Genomic DNA, 22,034 nt, shown 5'->3' on the forward strand with positions numbered 1-22,034 from the left:
CTTTTGTGACACAGTGCACACGCTGTGATAGACAGTGATATTAAGCTCTTCATAACTTTAGATGTAGAATTGCTGTAATTATAACAAAGTGTACATATCTGAATGAATAAAAATGTGAGCATTTTGACTAAGTGCATATACTGTGATACAAAAATTTGTAGTTTGTTACCAAGTACAAACATTATTGATGAAAGATGGTTGACCATTTGTGCCCACTTTCCATTTTTTGGTGTCTTAACTGCTGGTGTATTTTGATGGCTCAACCTGTTTCTCTTTTGTTTTATTGTAGTTTATATTTGTTGTTCTATGATTATTCATTTAAATTCATTTATGGATATATTTATGTGAATGTTTTGAAAGTGAATTTTATAATGGTGATATGGCCATGCATTTATTAATGTTTATAGGTAAGTTAGTATTGTATATGTCCACATTAATGAACTGATAATTGCATTTGAAAAAAACATACATGTTCAAAACCTTTTTCCAAAAAAATGATAATTACTTCAAAGCTGTATTTTCTTATTTCAACAAAACGTGGCGCTTATGGCGCAAATGGATTATCATATTAAAAACCCATTGTAAGTTATTTTTATGAAGAAAATTTAAAATTAGTATTAATTTACATTCTGTAGATTGGAAACATTGTTACACATTTATCAGAAAAGTGGTGTTTACATGTATATATATGTGTTTTGTTAAAGTATACATTATTTGTTTTATTCTATTCGTTTATATACACAATTATCAAATGTGTAAATAAAAGCATACATTGAGGCAGTAATAACAATATTGATGCCAGATTCAGTTTTGTTTAATTTATAATAAACAAAAGGCAAATGTTATCACCAGAAAACCACAATATGTTGACATTCATGTCATGCTAAGAAATGAAAGTATTGAATATCCAAGAGCATAATGTTACATTAAAATCATCTCCAGCATTGTATTACACCTACTTTTATAAAACATCATGGAAAATTATGCATCTGCGATTTTTGACTCTAAGGTAAAGGCACATTCTTTATTAAAAAAATAAATAATTCTGTAATAGGGCTCCAGTATGGGTCTTTCTGTATTGGTCTTCCGTATGGGTCTTTGGTGTTCATATAGACATTTTTCTGTTGTTAACCTTATCAAATAGAGGTGCAATATATAACGTTTGTAGACGTAGTATTAAAATGAATCAAAAATGTTTTAAAGCATTTGAGAGTACTGCAGCCATATTTAACACACAATGCTATCACTATGAGGTTTGACTGTCAGGGGTGTAGCTAGCCTTATATTCGTGTGGATTCATTATTGGGCTAGGCGGTTCGGGAGCATGCTCCCTCGGAAATATTTGATAACCAGGGTGCATTCTGGGCGTTCTGAGGTAGTTTTTAAGTACTGGAAAATGGACGGTTTTAGGATCAAGTAGTCAAGTACGCATAGTGCAACTTTGGCTGATTTTTGTCAAAAGCATGTGGATTCAGCCGCGTACTCGCGTATAGTCAGCTACGCGCCTGAATTTCAACTATTATTCTATTAACACCTGTGTCATTGTTACAATCGATACCTTTGTCGTTTTTTTTAAATCCTTATACTAACTATACTGGTTATGGAGCCTGACATTTATTTTGGTCTTTTTATCTGTCATCAATGTCGACAAATTTTCTTGACATAATTAATGTGATGACGTGTTTTCATAATAAAAAAAGCATATTCAAAAGTCGTGTTTGTAATTGATTGGTCTTAGATGTAAGAATTTTTTATATCATAAATGTTAAAATATCAATCAAAAAGATATGACGTTACATCATCAAAAAATATTAAGCGATATTTTTTTTAGCGCTGTAAATTGTCTATAAGAACTTAAGACATAAATGACCCAATATTCGGGGCCATCAATTTAGAAAGCTCGTTTTAAAAAATCCGTATTAAATGACAACGAATGTGAACTGCATAAAGATTGTGCTTGCTGAAGGTTTAACCTGAAAACTAAATTAACAAAATTGTAACATAAAACCATTTTAAGCTGAGGCCCTTAAAACCAACTTTTGCGGTGTGGAACGCCCTTAAATTCACCGACAAAATTGTGTTTTAGCCTATGACTTTATCGTTTTGTTTATAAAAGCCAACCTATCAAAATTAGTATTTAAATTTTGTGTTTAACCTATTTATATTGAAACAAATCAACTTGTTTATTATGACTCACACAAATTAATTCCAAAGCAAAAAAAATGCTTGTCAATGAGTAGTTGTTAAGAAACAAGGATTGTACCTAAATGCATCTTTGACTGTAGAAAAGTATTCCCTTGGGATCTTGACCAAAGTCATACTTCAACATATTATATGATAAAATTCCTTTTCAAAGGTGTAAACTCATATGTTATTTTCAATAACTTCTGATGCTTTGTGGTAAAATGATCTGAGATTGAGATTTGAGAAGTTTTTTCGTGTTATTGGGGCCTGGTGTGATCTCACTTCTTCTCAAAATAGGCACCGGACCATTGCAAACAGCGTTTGTATCTCTTGAGCCATTTGTTGAAGATGATATCCCGAATGTACTATGTCGGGTACTGGTGTATCGATGCGTTTGCAGCTGTATTTAGCTCTCGTAAACTTTTAAATCGGCGAACTTTGAGGTGGGAAAATAGCAAAGTCAAACGGGGCCAGGTCAGGTGAGTACGGCGGATGTGGGAGAACCTCCAGCGCTAGGACGCTAATCTCATGCTGAGTGGTCGCCGCAGTATGATGTGGGGCATTATCCTGATGGAGGATTATAAGTATCTACAATGTGTTTCCGGTATGGATAGAAAAATCCGACCGAGGGCACGCGCGTAAGCCGGTAACAAGGCTTGCCGACATACAAATTACTGTTTAAACTCAAATTAGTTGACTGCAGTCTATGTACATTTTGCGATTCAAATGTAGAATCAATTGAACATTTATATTGGGAGTATCAAAAAACATAACAGCTATGGAACAAATTAAACAACTTTATTGCATTGACGCCAATGAATATGACAATTTACAAACACGAAGCCCTATTGGGAATAGCAATAAAAAAAGCAAGTACAGTAATATCTGTAATTTTTTTAATTATGTTAATGAAATTTTATATAAAGTCAACAAAATGTAATGGCAGACAATTATCTTTCGATGCATATTTGCATTATCTGAAACAAAGAATCAAAATAGAAGAGCAAATAGCATTAAACAATGATAAGTTTGAAACCCACAGAAATAAATGGGAAGTACTCAATATTATAATAACTAATATAAACAGCAGACACATCTAGCCAAAACAACGCATATCACATCATTGTTTCTTTTTACTCATATCAATAAAGTAATATTTTAAACATAAAAAGGGACATCACTTTGTGTGTGTGTGTGTGTGTGTGTGCGTGTGCGTGTGCGTGTGCGTGTAAGGGGTGGGGGTGGGGTAATTAAGTATATCAGTTAATTGTTGTTGCCATTTCCCAGGAAGTATACAAAGTCAGACAGTTTAAAAATATATTAAATACATGCTCTAACATCGAATTTATGTTCGAACATTTGTCTAGTGTAATGTTTTTAAACTAAAGGTCCAATTTCTGTAATAAAAGGCAGGTTGGGTTTGTTTCCAAACAAAATCTTTATTCAAACATATGCATCCTTTTTAAGATAAAATTATAATCTTGACATAATTTACCAGTTCAAACGCGTCGTATTCATTTAATTCAAAGGGAGATTTTCAAAATAGTTCTTAAAGTTGGTATGTTCACTCCTTAGTTTTCAGTTTATGTTGAGACATTGGTAACCACGCCCCCCCAGGTCTGGGGAATAGCGGGGACTTTGACTTTCGGTCCAGCCAAGCCCGGGTAAAATCCCCGCTCTGGGGACGAACTGCTGGTCAAATCCCCACCAAATGACCTCGCACCCCGGGGAACATAGGTTAGGCCCAGCCCCCGCTATTTTTGGCGCGAAAACAAAACCACCGCATTCACCCGGCACTGCGGGGCCACCTGGAAAGTAAAAACACGGCCCAATTTCCCGGACATCCCCGGTATACCCCGGACCTGGGGGCCGTGGTTACAATTGACTGGTGCATTATTTCATAAAGCCAAATTAATTACTTATGACTTAATGTTGCCAAATAAACAACACAGTGTTGTGATAATCACAAAATAGCTTAAGAGGAAAATTGTACGATCTCTTTAAAAATAAATACTACTACTACTACTACTACTACTACTACTACTACTACTACTACTACTACTACTACTCACTAAAAATAAAAATAATAATAATCATCATTGTCATCGTCATCGCCATCATTATCATATTATACGTAATATATTATTCTCTGTAGAATAAGAATATTATACAAGTTATACCTTGTGAGCCTAGCTTGATCAAGTACTAAGAGACTAGAGATTATTTGATAAGTTCAGAGTCCATTTGGAATGCCTCGGCCATTTTTATCGAAAACAACCTCGAATGTATATGGACGGTTTACATACTCAAAAAAAGGCACGTTTAAGTCCGCTGCAAGTAGATCGCGTAGTAATTTTATTAAGCAGTTAAACTTTATGACTTTACTCGTGGAAATCTTAATTTTGTTTACGATAATTCACTTCACTGGCAATCAATTTAAACTTACAAAAAATACAACTCTAAAACAATACATTGAATTAATTATATAATTTAAAAAAAAAAAACGAAATACTTCAACTGATGTACCGGCATACATCCGAGGTTGTTTTCGATAAAATGGCCGTGGAGCTCCGAATGTTCGGAGTCATGTCGCTTTACTTCACACCACCAGGCCGCTTACATTCACAAATATATATTTAGCTATTTTTCAACATTATTTAACACTGCATGGGGAAGGCGATGGTGATGGTAAAGTCTGCCGTGGCAGACCTTATAAACTCGAAAACATACGTTTGTTTTACGATGCCCGGCAAAGTCTTTGCTGTTGGTGTTGTTATCATTGACAAAAGAAAGAAAGAAAGTCGCTGGAAGAAAGCTTAACTCAGCGGTGGTCGCCCTAGGTCACCGTCGCTTGAATTTCATGAACTGACAACATGACATAAATTGGTGTAATTTGATGGACGAGCGGATTTCTAAAGGGCAATTCACGACATTCCATTCGGAACGCCTCGGCCATTTTATCGAAAACAACCTCGGATGTATTTGACGGTTTACATGTTCAAAAAGTGGTTCGTTTAAGTCCGCTGCAAGTAGAGCACGTAGTAATTTTATTTAGCAGTTAAACTTTATTACCAAACTCTCGGATATCTTAATAATATTTGCAATAATACACTTCACTGGCAATCAGTTTAAACGTAGATCAATAAATACAACTCTAAAGCACTGCATTTAATTAATGATATAATTAAAAAAATACGATCTACTTCAACTGATGTACCGGCATATATCCGAGGTTGTTTTCGATAAAAATGGCCAAGGAGCCCCGAATGATGACATTCAATTGTACTGTTGTGCGACATTTTCTTGATGATGGAAATTAATTGTCCGCAAAATGGAATTACTGATAATGTTAAAATATTTAAAAAAATAAAATCAAAATATCAATATGTGATAAGGACACGAAATATGAAATTATTTAAATTTATTTTTTAAGCATTTCAAAATATACATACAAATAAACTCAATAAATACAAATAAAAGTATTGAGTAAATATAAATACAGATATAGTAAGTAAATATGTAACAAATACAATTCATTTAGGTTTCGTAAATTCACATGCAAGTATAGTAAATATACATTCAAGTGTAGTAAAGATACATTCAAGAATAGTAAATATACATACAAGTAAAGTAAAAATACATATAAGTAAAGAAAATATACATTCAAGTTTAGTGAAGATACACATAAAAGTTTATAGTAAATATAAATTCAAGTACAGTAAATATGCATTCACATTAAGTGAATATACATTCAAGTGTAGTAAATATACATTCAATTTTAGTGAATATACATACAAGTTAAGTTAATGTACATTAACTATAGTAAATATGTAATATTCGAGTTTAATAAATATACATACAAGTTTAGTAAATATACATTAGGTATAGTAAATATGTAACATATAAGTTTAGTAAATATACATTAAGTATAGTAAATATACATTAAGTATAGTAAATATGTAACATACAAGTTTAGTAAATATACATTCAAGTGTAGGTAATATACATTCAAGTTTAGTAAATATACATTTAGTATAGTAAATATGTAACATTCAAGTTTAGTAAATATACATTTAAGTTTAGTAAATATACATTCAAGTAAATATACATTCAAGTTTAGTAAATATACATTCAAGTTTAATAAATATACATTAAGTATAGTAAATATGTAACATTCAAGTTTAGTAAATATACATTTAAGTTTAGTAAATATACATTCAAGTTTAGTAAATATACATTCAAGTTTAGTAAATATACATTCAAGTTTAGTAAATATACATTAAGTATAGTAAATATGTAACATTCAAGTTTAGTAAATATACATTCAAGTTTAGTAAATATACATTAAGTATAGTAAATATGTAACATTCAAGTTTAGTAAATATACATTCAAGTTTAGTAAATATACATTAAGTATAGTAAATATTTAACATTCAAGTTTAGTAAATATACATTTAAGTTTAGTAAATATACATTCAAGTTTAGTAAATATACATTCAAGTTTAGGTAATATACATTAAGTATAGTAAATATGTAACACTCAAGTTTAGTAAATATACATTCAAGTGTAGTAAATATACATTCAAGTTTAGTAAATATACATTCAAGTTTAGTAAATATACATTAAGTATAGTAAATATGTAACATTCAAGTTTAGTAAATATACATTCAAGTTTAGGTAATATACATTAAGTATAGTAAATATGTAACACTCAAGTTTAGTAAATATACATTCAAGTTTAGTAAATATACATTAAGTATAGTAAATATACATTCAAGTAAAGTCAATATACATTCAAGTGTAGTAAATATACATTCAAGTATAGGTAATATACATACAAGTAAAGTAAATATGCATAAAGTATAGTAAATATACATTCAAGTTTAGTAAATATGCATACAAGTATAGTAATATATACATACAAGTAAAGTAAATATACATTCAAGTGAAGTAAAGATACATTCATCAAGTATATTAAAGATAAACATTGAAATAAAGTAAATATACATACACGTAAAGTTAATATATCCAAGTATAATAGTAGATATACATTTTAGTATAGTTTATATACATACAAGTATAGTAAATATACATTCAAATTTAAATATAAAAAATATACATACACGTATAGTAAATATACGTTTTAGTATAATTAATATTAATACAAGTATTTTAAATATACATTCAATTATAGAAAATGAATATACAAATATAATAAATATACATACAAATATACTAAATATACATACACGTATAGTAAATATAAATATACGTTAAGCAAATAAATGCACAAATATATTAAATATGAAAACAAGTTTAGTAGATACACAAACAAGTTTAGAAAATAAACATACAAATATACTAAATATACATACAGATATGCTAAATATACATACAAGTAAAGTAAATATACATACAAGTAAAGTAAATATACATACAGGTACAGTAAATATACATTCAAGTATAGAATATATACATTTTATTATAGTTAATATAAATACAAGTTTAGTAAATATGCATTCAATTATAGAAAATAAATAAACATAGTAAATTAAATATATATACTAAATATACATACACGTATAGTAAATATACATATGCGTATAGTAAATATACATATGCGTAAAGTAGTAAATATATGACAAACATATTAAATATGAAAACATGTCTAGTAGAAACACAAACAAGTACAGAAAATATACATACAAATCACAAGAATATCAAGATGTACAAACAAGTATAGTAAATGTACACATTTAAGTATTGTAAATGAACATTCAAGTATAATAATTATACATATATATATGATAGCTTATAAAATCGTAGACTCGTGCTTATAGAAAATTTGCCGTGATGTTAACCAAACCTCATTTTTCTAAGAGAATAAGTTCTCTCGTAAATAATGAAATATAATAAGCCATTTGTCCTGAACTCTAAGCATGAACTAGGACTACAAGAAGCGGTTAATGCCACACTAGTATTATTTTTGCGAAGAAAATGTCATTAAACTGGTAACCAGTTCCCTTTTTAACTAAATTTTAACTATTTACTTAACTGAGTATACTTTCTAATTTTTGTCTATCTTTTAAACTGAATACGGAAATCTATTCTGGTTGTATTTATAATTTGATTTTGTTTTGTTGACAGAATACTTGTGTTCTATCTTGATAAGGTGATACATTGAATATGGAAACAGTTTAGAACTTAAACCTATTTTTGAGTAAGAACTCAAGTACATTTCTTGCGCTTAAACCACATTTATTTGCATTAGAATACCACATACATTTTCAGCCAATAAAATTGCAGATAGGCAATCATTAAGTACAAAGCTTAATCATTTAGAATATTAACTTTCTCGGGTGTTTCAAGGTTCGCCTACTGCCTCTCTCCCTGTGTCAGATTTTGCGTTGACAAAATGTCAGCCAATGAGATTGTGTTCTAAGGCAGAAAGACTCCGCCCATTCTTAATCTTTCATAATTTACTTCATATCGTATAACTAATATCTTTTGTTCAATTATGTGTATCAAAATCATTCACAAGGGAATTTGATTCTAAAAGTGTAAAAGCATATAAGAAATGTGCTAGTAATTGAATAATTACTTAAAGGGACTAGACTCCAAATGGTCCCCAAATCGGCAAATACATTATTTTCAAAAATAATATTTTGTCGCTGTCTCAGCTGGGTTTACCCATTTAAAAATACATCAATTTTATGTCAGCATTTGACAATTATATATTTTTTTCTTGCAATTGTATCATCTGGTGTCTAGTCCCTTTAAAAAAGAGCCAGGCTTAAATGCTCACTGGCAACTAATGAAATGTTTATCAGTGACACACTTTATGTACTGTACATTTGATAACACAATCAATGCTAAAGTTGTAAGAAAATTGCAAATTAAAGTCAAATCAATAAAACACTACTCCATTTGGAATGCCCAGTTCTATTTTAAGAATGGTAATACCACATAAACTGAATACACAAGAACTATATTACATCTACAATTGATCATTTTGATGTTAGCCCCCATTTCTTAACTTATTGTATCGGTGGAATTTGGCAGACTTCGAATTTGCTTTAATATCTTTCAAGCATAGCCCTTTCAACTATAAAATTTGTCCACCCAATAACTTTTTATACGTAACTTTCGGATCAAAATGGATGACTTGATTTGTTTAGCCTTTAGTGGCTATCAAATTATATTAATGTAAACAGTCCTTTCATCTGTGACATTCAACAGATTAAATGAGTTTCCAATTACAAATATTTTTTATTGATAATAAACAATGATGCTCGGGTGCCCGTTTCGAAAGAGGATCTTTGTCCATTCTTCAAAAATCCTTAATCTGTAAGAAACATCACAAATGGTATCACGTTTATCTTTTCTTTATTTTCTTATACTTGGGTACACGGCTGAATATTCACTAAACACAAATATGTAACAAAATGACGATAATTATAACACTCAGAAAAAATAAATTTACGCTTGAATCTTTACTGAATCTGGGCCCCGAAACTTTACTGCGGATTCCGGCTTCCAGCATAAACAACATAAAAACGACGCCACGCTGAATATAATCTGCAAGGAGCTGTTTCCAAGGCCAGCTGAAGTATATTTATAAATTACCTTTGTTATCAGATGGCCTTTTGGTAAATTAATGTCTTTCCCTTTCTATTCTGTTTCAAAGCGCTGTTTTCGAGGGTTTTTGATACGTGAGGATCTTATGGTTCAAAATTGTGCAGTACTGGGTATGACGATTAAGGTAAGAATGATTTTAGAATGTTTAAGTGTTTTTATTTCAAAACATATTTTTTATTTCTTATATATTTTATTTATAAAACTTTGATAACATCAGGACAAGTCATTTCTTGTAGTTAATGTTTTTTTGCCTTTGTCTGATATTACAAAACTGAATAATTTGCATTACTTTTTAAGAATTGTCTTAACTCATCAGCATTATACAGAATAATTATGGACTCAAAAATATAATTATAAGTTTGTTAGTATACGTATCTAAGTTTCAATACCTTTATAATACATTTTAATAACCGAAAATGTTTTCTAAAACAGGCACGGGAATATTTCTCGACCGTACTTAAATCAGCACTCTCACAGATTAATCGTTTTGACAACTTTTTTTTTTTTTTTTTGTCTTGGAAATAATAACGAGCCATTTATTTGTAAATATCTGCAAACTAGTGATATAAGACTGCCGACAAAAGATCAGATCGCAAATTTTCATATTTCCGTTTGAAAACTAATGTTTTATGGCTAAAAGCGTTACTAACGGTTTAAGAAAAATGCATAAAACATCAATTTTTGCATTTTCGCATAAATTTGCCCGTCTGTGAGAGTGCAGCTTTAAAATGTGACATATACTCAGCAAAGAACAATAATGTCCACTTTTGGTTGACCAATAATTCAGTGATTGTGAACACTTGCATAAATAAGTGTGTATATACCACCATAAATGTTCATTGATTTACGTGTTAGACAAACCTAGTAAATTTCGAATTGGAAAAATAGGGAAAATCTTCCAAAGATACATGTGTCGGAAGCGATATGATGCATCAGTTTTATAACAAAATTCAATGCGTTGTACACAACGATATCAAAAGCTTTTGACAATCTACTTTTTTTTCTTGCAACTGTATCATCTGGTGTCCCTAGTCTAGTCTAGTCTATAGTACTATATCTTCACAATTTTAAATGAAACATAGGGCAGTCTTCGCCGCTACGCCTTCGGTCTTTTACCAGAATTGGTTGACAGTTTAGTTTCTTAAAACACTCAGACAAACTTTTTCACAAAATCGCTGTCTAAACATAATTTTGGAAACAGGTGTGTCGAAGTGTTTGAGGAAACTAATCACCTTATCAAACGAAGGCGGGGTTCTTTAGGAAGCATAGACTGCCCTTTGTTTCAAATAAAATGGTGAAGAAAAATAATAGCTACCTTTGTTTTCAGTCTTTGTTCGAAGCCAAAGTTATTTTTGTAAAAACAGTGATTTGTTAATGATAACAATGAATGTGTCATGGATTTATTCGAAATTTTCTTCAAAGCATAAGGCTGCATTAGCGGTTCTAGGGGTAAGAGGGGGACGGCGCCCGCCCGCCCATCACTTCTCGAAGTGAACTTATCATGTCAATATGGTAAAACAAATATGCATTAATTACACCAAAAAACAAGTCATTTTCGACTAAAAATAGCCTACATAAAAAGCTAGATGAAGCGATATATGCATCAAGTGGCACCCACAGTGTTATCTAAAAATAGACCCCAGCACATCTACAATAAGAAACACAAATAAAAGCGCTGAATGCGTTGAAAGGCTGTAGGCCCGACAAGCGTGATATTATTTTTTACAATTCTGTACACAAGCAATACCAAATTGTCCAAAACTGTCACCGGTCAGTGCCTGTCAAAACCTTTACGTAAAAGGTAATGTAAATTGATGAATTTCAAATACAATTAGCTAGTTAATGTACTAGAATATAGGAACATTGCTTTCTTTTTGCAAGTTTACTGTTTATGTGACGTTAATTAAATGAAATCTGATATTGGCTGTGACGTGTTGACTATTTGTAGTAGGTAAACTAAGGCAAGGTCTTTGAGTCAATACATAACCATTTTCTGCGCAATTATCTATTTATTACCTATTTCTCTCGGTTCCTCGCCAATATATATTTAAGATTCTTCGGATTGCTGTCAAATTCACATTAACGTTGCAATCTTATAACCGTATTAAAATAGAGTGGTTTTAAGATTCGCACTTTTTTATTTATAAACCGGTTCCTACTTGGTGTTATTTAAAAGTGATGGCAAGTAAATTTCAAGACGTACCTCAGGGTTGCTTTTGAGGCTGAAGCAGGATTCCTGTAAGTAACCTAAAAAAACTGCTTAAAAACTTTAGTTAGTATTGACATTTAAATTATGAATTACATGTTGTCGATGGCGCTTTTGTAACAAAGCGTCATGTTTTATTTGTTTCATAAGTTAACTAAAAATTAATTTATAAAGTCGAAACTTGGTGTATATCACGTTTATGTAAAGCTGTTCATTAGGGAGAAATAGGTCAAGTTCGCTTTTACTTAGGTAGTAATAAAGGCCAGGACCATTTATCATAACATAAGACCAAAACAACTTATTCAATTCATGAGTTATTAATACTCATTACTTTCGATACATTTAATTTATGTACATGAAACTTAATATATAGGAGAGTCATGTGAAGCATGCCCAGGTTAAGGTCAGTTTACAGAAAACACTTATGAAACTGTGATTCAGATTTAAATACAACGATCATGTAGATGATTTTGGGGGCTGGTAGGAAAATGCTCGTACTTTTAAGTACCACTTTTATTGAATGCACATATCAAAAACCTGGTTTCGTCGCATTTGGGCTTTTTAAGTCTGTTACATATTTTAATTTGGTTTTGAATGCAAAACTTGTCATTTTCAGAGACAATCATTTGGCGGTCTTTACAACAATGGAAGTTGAGAAGCATAAGAGGACAATTGGGTATTGCAGCTGTTTTGTGGTGCTGTTACTTGTAGCGGTTTTTGCCCTTGCGATAGCATTGGGTGTTGTGGCTTCTCGTCTTAAAGACCAACCGGACAGCTGCCCTACCTCCTCAAATATTGCTCTTGATCCTCCGGATAACCTTCCGCCATTTTATGACCTCACGCACTCAGAAATCCAAGCTGTAAAGCGCTTTTTGTATGGCCAGAAAGAACTTAATCTCGTAAAGCCTTCAGTAATCACTCTCAACTCGAGCTATATATTTTCTTTTGAGCTCCTGCCTCCAATTAAACAAGAGGCCCTAGATTACCTTGACAATGGGAACTCGCAGCCAGTACGTGAGGCCCGAGTGGTAATCTTCCGAGGAGATAGTAAAGTTCCGGTATCCGAAGAATATACAGTGGGACCCACAGCGAATCCAACATATATGAAGGACAAAGGAACATTTCCCTTCCGCTATCGGCCTCTTACAGAACCAGAAACTGTTGCAGCTATCACCTTATTACACGCAGAAATCGGCGGCAAGGCAAATGCTATTTTACTTGAAAGCTATGGTGGAAAGCTTGGAGACTGTTCTGACAACTGTCTGGGATTCGAAATGATCACCCCGATGTCTTCAAGTGCTAGTGGGGAGCCTATGAATCGAAAGATGTGGTATTGGCTTGCTCCAACAGTGGAATTTTGGTCCCTCAATTCTTTAGATTTCGTTGTTCGCGTTGATTTAACTAGTAGCGACCCTGACCAGTATTATATCGACAGAATATTTCACGCTAAGCGCATGTTCCGCAGTGTGGATGAACTTGTCCAAGCGTACAATGCCAACACCTTTGCAAAAACTCGTGTCAACTATCCAAAAGCAGACAGGAACTTGTTCTCATCCCTCAACAGACGTGGAACTCTTTTTCCTTCGGAACCGCTTAGTCCTCCACAAGAGTTCGAGCCAGACGGAAAGCGCTACTCAATTAAAGGACGTCACATTCAATATATGGGCTGGGACTTTGACGTCAGAATGTCGACTCTCTTTGGACCTCAACTGTTTGACATTCGATTTGATGACAAACGCATTTTATACGAACTAAGTCTTCAAGAATGTGCTGCGTTTTACTCTGCCAATAGCCCAGAGATTCGCTTCGCCGCCTACACCGACAGTGTCGCTTTAATCGGTACCCGGGCGCGCTCACTAGTGCCTGGAGGTGACTGCCCCGTCCACGCGACCTTCCTTAGTGCAAATCACGTGATCGAATCCCAGGAAGCACCAATGGTTGTGGATCGGGCCTTTTGCGTGTTTGAACACAACACCGCTACTCCCCTCCGCCGTCACTTGACAAGTTTTGGCGGGAATAAGTTCTATGAAGGAATGCTAGACTCAGTCTTAATAGTGCGGACTGTTGCAACTGTTATCAACTACGACTACATATTTGATTTCATATTCCACCAGAACGGCGCTGTCGAGGTTAAAGCCATTTCGACAGGGTATATTTTAGCCTCGTTCAGGTTCCCACCAGAAAACGAATACGGCTTTGCACTGAACGAGCACATTACAGGCAATATTCATCATCATATGTTTAATTTTAAAGTAGATATGGATATAAACGGCCAGGCAAACCGGTTTGAGACCATTGAAGTTCGTCCAGAGGTTGCTGACAACACTTTATGGTCAGCATCTTCTGGTGCCAAATATTCGCAGACGAAAATGGTTCGGAAGCAGATCAAAAATGAGGCATCAGCAGCCGTGAATTATAACTTATCCACACCAAAGTATTTGACCTTCTATAATGACAAGGTCAAAACGAGAGCGGGCGTACCGAGGGCAAATAGACTTCTGATGAAAGGAATGTCAAAACAGGTATGTATACTGTTTTGGTATATAATGAAATTAAATGTATGATTTTTAAGAATAGCGCCAATAATTCAGAATCTAGACGAAATCACGTTCAAACTGTTCAATGAAGAAAACAAAAAAACAGTGGCAAAATTAACAACAAGGGAGAGAACTATGAATCGGATCTTAATATGCACAGGTAATGTTTCACTAATAAACTAATCACAATTACTGGCGTAGTGCACTTTTTGAAGCTTGAAGTCCGTAATTTGCCTGTCGTCGAAAAAAGATACGTTAACACTTTAACCAGAATTTTGGCCCATAAGCAATGAAACGTTTTAACTTCATAAAATCTTTGAATATGTCTTAACGGCTTTGTTTAGTGAGAGGAAGATTTTAGAAAATGCACGTCTTTTAATACTGATTATGAAAACATGATTTTTCAGCTCCGCCATTACAATGCAACGTTTATTTATCAAGATTTATAAAAACAAATTTTACTGACCTAATTTATCCATAAACGGTCTTAGCCCGTTCTCTCGAACTCTCTTGGTTCGAACTTCTCGTTGGCTAAAATTAAATGTAAAGGACCGATTTCTTTGTACTGAAGCTAAACAATCCCGCTTGGCTCGAATTTCCTGAGGCTCGAGGTATTTTCGCGGGCCCTGGGAATTCTAGCAAATAGGGTTCGACTGTACTATTATATAAATTAATTCCATCATACATTGTAGTTACCATGACAATGTGTAGTCTCGTATCATATCTTTGTTAAGTTTAAGCTAGAGTTGTGGAAGAGTGCTGCACCTTGTCTTTTTCTTGGTAGCATCCTTCTGCCCTAATTAAGACCAGCAAATGTATCTTTCTGCCTTCATATTATTAGTGCTTATTTGAAAATAGTATTTATATTGATTTGATTAAAACTAACATTATGATTATGAATATGTACATACAAATTCTACACATTTGGCAGTTGAAACCTAATATTATAGACAATGTACTTCAAATAAAAATTAAAAATAAATAGTTGCTGTCAATGTCATAAAATCAAAGACTTTCGATTTTTTTTATAAAATGAACCATTTTACCCTGAGCCCCTGTTCTGAAACACCCAACCTAGCTTAATCCCAATCAATCAATATATGGGCAACGATACGTGATAATAACCAGCAAATACAATAACAAGTTGCTATCAAAACGCCGGTTAATTTTTTAGGCTCAATTTGCTATACCAAGAAAAACAATTCGTATTAACACTTATGGTTTAATCTTTCCTACAGATGGTTACCACAGGAACAGGTCAGGAACCGTCTGTTTCCTGGGCACGGCACCAACTTGCTGTCACTCGATACAAGGACTCTGAGCGGCGATCCAGCTCCATATACGCTTGCTATGACGGCGAAAATCCAGTTGTCGACTTTCAAGACTTTATGGCGGATAATGAGTCCATTTCAGATGTGGTAAGTATGTCTTATATTTAAGTAAACCACTTGATTAACATCATTGTTGTAAACTTTAAAAGGTAAAACGTTTTATGATGTTCTCATAGATATGTTTTAATGAATAAATGCAGCTCCAACATATGTATAATAATAAGTATATCAGTTACATCTACGGAGCAGTAAAATTTACAAATTAAATAACGAAAGCGTTCACAACGTTGTTAACTAACTACCTGAAACATCGGCCTCAAGTATATGTGCAACATAACATGGTACATGTATTTTTGCGAAACTTAAAATTTTGTTATTTAAAAATTAGCGCTTGATAGCTGCAACACAATTTCAGAGTGTCTTATTACAAGTTCTACATGCCTTTATAAGTTTCTCTTTTCCACAATACAGGACCAGGTAGCCTGGGTGACAATGGGTGTGCATCATATCCCACGCATGGAGGACCAGCCCGTGACCCCTACAGTTGGCCTTGACCTTCGCTTTTTCCTGCTGCCCTACAACTATTTCGATGAGGATCCCGCCATTGGATCAGGGGACGCAATCCGGGTTGAGCCACGTGACCAGAATGATTTAAATGCGGGCTTGCGGGTTGAACGGTATGGGAGAAAGGAGAATGCACAATGTATGCCGCAAAAGTCGGCCTTTGACGAAGAACTGGAGAACAAGCCGGAAAGCCTGTTTGATAAGCCAACAGGCGATTTTACAATATAGTAAGATGAATGGCTGGTTGACATCTTCGATGATGTGATTTTGTATTGCTGTTTACTGGGCCCGTATTCACTTACGTCCTGGGGCAGTGATTACGAACAGTCTCAAGTCTGAGTCTCGAGACTTAAGTGAATATGGGCCCTGAACTGGGGCAGTGATTAAGAACAGTCTCAAGTCTGAGTTCAGATTCAAGGCTCAATATGGCAAAACTTCATTTCATCGTAACTTTTCTTCTAGCAAACATTGATGGTGTAATTTGCTGTAATATACATGTATTTCTATGTGAGTGTTGTACTATTATTTACATATATATTTGTAAAATAAATGGAATACATATTATTGTGTTCCTTCTTAAAAAAGCGTTTGAGTCTAGACTTGGACTTTAGACTGTTCATAATCATGGCCCCTGCGTCTTAATTTGAGACTCAAACTCAGAAAGCTAAATTTTGATAGTGTTGTAAAACTGTTATCATAGAAGCAAAAATGGTAAAAAAGATGTATGTGTTACACATATCTGCACCACACTCAGGCACACATCTTTTGTCAAAATAAGTTATAATATAGATAGTTTTAAACATTTATTCGTATACCTTGGTGGAATTGTGTATTGAATTGGATATCTGTGCTTTAATTGTTGTATTTGGTTTATAATAAACCGCCAAAAACATAGAATATGATATTTCGGTGTGAACGTATGAACTACTAAATATGTTTTGAAAGGCAACAGTTGTCTCGGAAAAATGCCAATAATTTCACTGTGAAATGTTTGCCATGAATGGTAAAAGCACAGATTGCCTTTTTTAAGCTTTTTACTTCTACATCATAAGCTCAGGTCAAATCGTATAGTCATGGGTATAATGGCTTGAATCAGATAATAGCCTTTTGAGCAAACAGACTGTCAAAATAGTAAAAAGCTTAAAAATGGCAACCTGTGCTTTTACCATTCATGACATTCAATCCTCAGTAATATGTTTCATTCTTTGGTCTGGAATGATATCTAAAAGTCGTTTTGACCAAATACTGGCAAAAACAACAATTTCGAACAAATATTTGGTCACAAATAGCGATCAGTTCAGAAGGAAACATTGGTTTGGAATGACCAAAAATAGGTAGGCCAACTTTGATATCTGTTTTCTTTTTAAAATAATATCCATTCATTTTGGTAAGCACATGCCATTGCATTAACAGTGATATTCCAAATGTAATTAGATCAAGAAATTTAAAAAGACTGCGATTTTTTTCATGCTGCCTGACTTTTTGTGAGGATGCTTAACTTTTCATTTTCCAGACATCCAACATCAATCAAAATACATGCTTAAATACAGTTGTAAATGATGTTTAAGTGATTCAGGTAGATAAGTTGTTACACAACTTTTCCTCAAGCAATGATCATCATCACTAGCGCACCCGGCGCCTTAATGTATCCGAGGTACACTTGTCAAAATTGTGAATGGTTGGTGACCCCATATCATGTATGTATCATAAGAACAAGGTATTCAATTTATAGAATGATTTTTTATTATTTATTTCACTTCAATTCCGAGGTTTGGATTAGGCAGAAAAAAAAACATGAATAGAAATATTTCTTTCATGCTTTTCGATGAAATATGGGGTTTTATCAGTGAAATAACAACGGTGAAATTTGATGTTTTCACTGCAAAATAAGGATTGAAAATATCAACTTTCACAACTACTTTTAAATTCCTTTGTCGTAACTTCCCCTTGATCAAAACAGAACACTTCAATTTGAACCAGGAAATTTTGGCAAAAAAAATGTTTAAAATTTAAAGAAATGATTAATAAATTTAAATAAATATATATTTGGAAATTAACAACTTAGCGTTTATTACCGGTTTTCCCGTTCTCTTCATCTTGAAGCTGATCGAATATTCGAACATTTGCTTTCATACCAAACAAATTAAAGACGAAAACAACTGTTCGAACATAAATAGAATTTTACATCATCGTTCAAATGTATTTTGAACTGTTTTTCGTTGTTATACGTAAAACGAGCTTCCCGAAAAATTCACACAACAACTTACAGATAATTTTTTACCCCACCCACGCCTCAAAATTTGTCAACAAAGTAGCGTGGCATTCACTCTTTACCTGGAAAACAAACCTGTTTTCAAGCGAAACAGACTGGTCTCTGACAATAAGATTACTGAATATCCATGTATCATGAAAAACAGTCTAAAACTAAGAAAAATGTTTAAAATCCAATGAATATCCGCATTTGTTTCACTAACACGTTTGACCTTCCAAATTTTCATTCATAAAATGGCGGCGTAGTAATTTTGTTATGTATTAATGACCCACTTAAAATAAAAGTGTTTTCGGTATTTTTTGGAACATATTTGCACTTATAAAACTTTAATGATTACTGTTCATAAAAAATGTTTACTAAAAAACGAGCGAATAATAAACTATAAGAAATAGCAGAGAACTTTTTCTCAACAAACCGGAAATAGAAAAGTTGAGACAGCTTTACTTTTGCGTGAGGCGTTAACAACACCCTTTTCAAAAAGGGGGTAATTAAGAAAAATATAAAAATAAAATAAAACTCCGAAAATAAGCATAAAAGAAACAGAAAATTCAGTGTAAGATCGTATTTAATTTCACTCGTGGTCATAGAAAAACTATATTTTCACTCGTGGCTTCGTGTTTTTTTTTGCACGAAGATATGTTAAATAATGTATCAACGAAATAAAAGAAAACATTCTCCAGTCTGGAACTATCACAGAATATACTTCACTCAAATTATGCTTTCACTACAAGAAACATTTATAATTATATATATTTCGCTCAGTGTATTCATCTTTATAGTCTTTGCACCACACACAAATACAAACATTAAACACAAACTTACACCACATACAAATACAAACAATAAACACAAACTTACACCACACACAAATACAAACACTAAAAACAAACTAACACCACATACTCAAATACAAACAATTACATAATAAACATGTTTATCTAGACAAGAAGAGTTCTTTGATATGTTCTCATTGGCATTGATTTAAAGTATTGAGGAAATAACTAAATTATTCAGGAACCTGCTAATACAGTTCATCGATAGTTTATCATTATGCTTTTCCTATGTGACTGAAGAGTTGTTTTTCGACAGGCACGAGCCTGAAAACATGTTCTTCCTGAAAGATGAGGACATACAGATATATAATATAGGGTTAGCAAAATTGTTGATGAAATATATCCTAGAGAAAACAAATATGAGAATATTCGTAACTTGCGAATTGCTCTGCGTATTAATTCTTGTTTGAACGGCTAGAGAGGTGCTAGGAATAACAGCAGAAACGACAAACACAAATGAAACAATTCCCATTATTCTACTACTTCGCATTGAACAGAGATAATTTCTGCTAAAAGCGTTGTTTCCGTTTCCCTCCCCTGGTCCAATTCGTCTCCTATTCCTTAGAAAATTAACAATTTTACCATAACTGACAAATGTTATACTACTGCATGTAATCGCTATGACAACATATATGATATAAAAGTACATTTGGAGTTTTATCATTTCTGGTATAAAATAACAATGACCCATAATATTGTTCCCAGTAAAAAAAAGGCAATTGAAGAAAAGCAAAGGGACCCGATAATAAGGCCTATTCCAAAATAGCATGCTTGTTTTGGTGATAACAAATCTACTTTTCCTATAGTTTGTCTTATCCTTGTAAGCGCTATAAATGCAATCAGGATATTCAAAGAGAGGTACGCCATGTTCGCGGTAGTGAAATGGATTTTGCACATCCAGGAAGGCATGATCATATTCCATACGCCAAGATTTGTCATGATGAACGAGGGCGTACATATTGATAGCGAACACAAGTCAGAGACCGCTAGATAGAATACCATCCAGTCTGTGACTGATTTTGTCTTAAGGTTGTAGTGGACCTTTACAATAAAAAAGTTTCCAGGTATGCCAAGAAGAAATGCAACAGCAAGAAACGTCGTCAAGAAATGTCGACACCAGGCGGGAACGTTGTCTATAAGTCTCACTTCGTTCGCATAGGAAACTGTCCCGCTGATTTCGGTCGTGTTGTTTATATCTGCACAGCTTTTATTAGAAGCCTGAAAGTTAATAGTATCATAATAATCAAGAGCGTGAAATGTTTTCCCTGCACGAACATATATTGATACGCCTGGCGACACTGACATATATTACATTTAAAGATGCACTCTTACTCCCAAATAAAATTTACCACAATTAAAACAAATGTAATGATATTCAAAAATGGATGAATCAATGTCGACAGCTAAGGTTTTTATGAAGGATACCTATCTAAATTTAAAAGAAAGGTGCAGAAAACATGGTATATCTACCTTATGAGACTATAGTAGATCAGAGTATTTTTTTTAGAATTCACTAATCATTAAACTTTTTCAGCTATCAAATAGACGGTTACAATATTGTTATCAGTATCTAATATTTTCCATAAATGCATTATTTTGTACGTAGTTAAAGATTTAACACTCAAAAATTATGTTTGTAATAGATGTGTATGATTTTGAACAAGAGTGTCACTTTAAAGTGATATGTAAAGTGGCATTGCTAATCCGACTACAAATGTGGATCATATGTGGATTCCTTATCATACCGCCATTTCTTATTTGTGCATTGGTTCTAAATTACACTATCAGACTTTTTTCATTGCCTTAAAGTAGTTTTTTAAAAATCGATTAGCAAGGGTAATTTTTATCTGTAAATTTGTATAATACAATTGATAGTCTCCTTAAACTCTTTCTTGAGTGACAATGCGCTTGTATGTCTTGTTTGTTGAATGTACTTTAATTCATGAATCTGCAATACATTGATGAGACTGAAATGCATTATAAAACTTCATGAAATATGAAATACTACTTAATATACTAACGTGACCTTTTTATTAACACAGTGATTAATTATTTACTAGCTTAGTCTTAATTTTACATTGTTAAACTAATTCCAACACCATCAGTTTTTCATAATGGTTTAAATAATGTTTTAAATAATTAAATTGCGGTATGATCGGTATTGACTTTTAAATTTCATATTGATCGACGTTTCACGTTAAGTTGAAACAAAATAATATCTGATTATCATGTGTGATGTAAACATCATATCTCTATAACAGTTATGCTTATATAAGATTGCGAATTTCGCTATTTTGACCTCATAAGCTATTATTTAACAATGGAAAATGGTTTAATTAGTATAAGATTCGTATTTAACTGTGTAAGTAGACTTCAATTGTTTTAAAGATCTAGAAGCATTTTTCTGTTGATTTCTATAGAGGGTAATGTAATCAAACACGCCATAACGGACAAATGCCCCTTAGATC

The 22,034-nt window shown here is 32.9% G+C and overlaps 1 protein-coding gene across 1 annotated transcript; it reads left to right on the top strand.

Moving 5' to 3' along the window:
• Positions 1-9,864: 9,864 nt before the first annotated feature.
• On the top strand, positions 9,865-17,419 carry LOC128246725 (putative amine oxidase [copper-containing]). Its single transcript, XM_052965109.1, has 4 exons — positions 9,865-9,947; positions 12,646-14,551; positions 15,805-15,984; positions 16,369-17,419. Exons 2-4 carry the CDS (start codon positions 12,674-12,676, stop codon positions 16,687-16,689), a joined length of 2,379 nt encoding a protein of 792 aa, XP_052821069.1. The 5' UTR covers positions 9,865-9,947; positions 12,646-12,673; the 3' UTR covers positions 16,690-17,419.
• The last annotated feature ends 4,615 nt before the right edge of the window (positions 17,420-22,034 follow it).

This window comes from Mya arenaria, chromosome 9, assembly GCF_026914265.1.
Source record: "Mya arenaria isolate MELC-2E11 chromosome 9, ASM2691426v1".
NCBI classification, from domain to species: Eukaryota; Metazoa; Mollusca; class Bivalvia; order Myida; family Myidae; genus Mya; species Mya arenaria.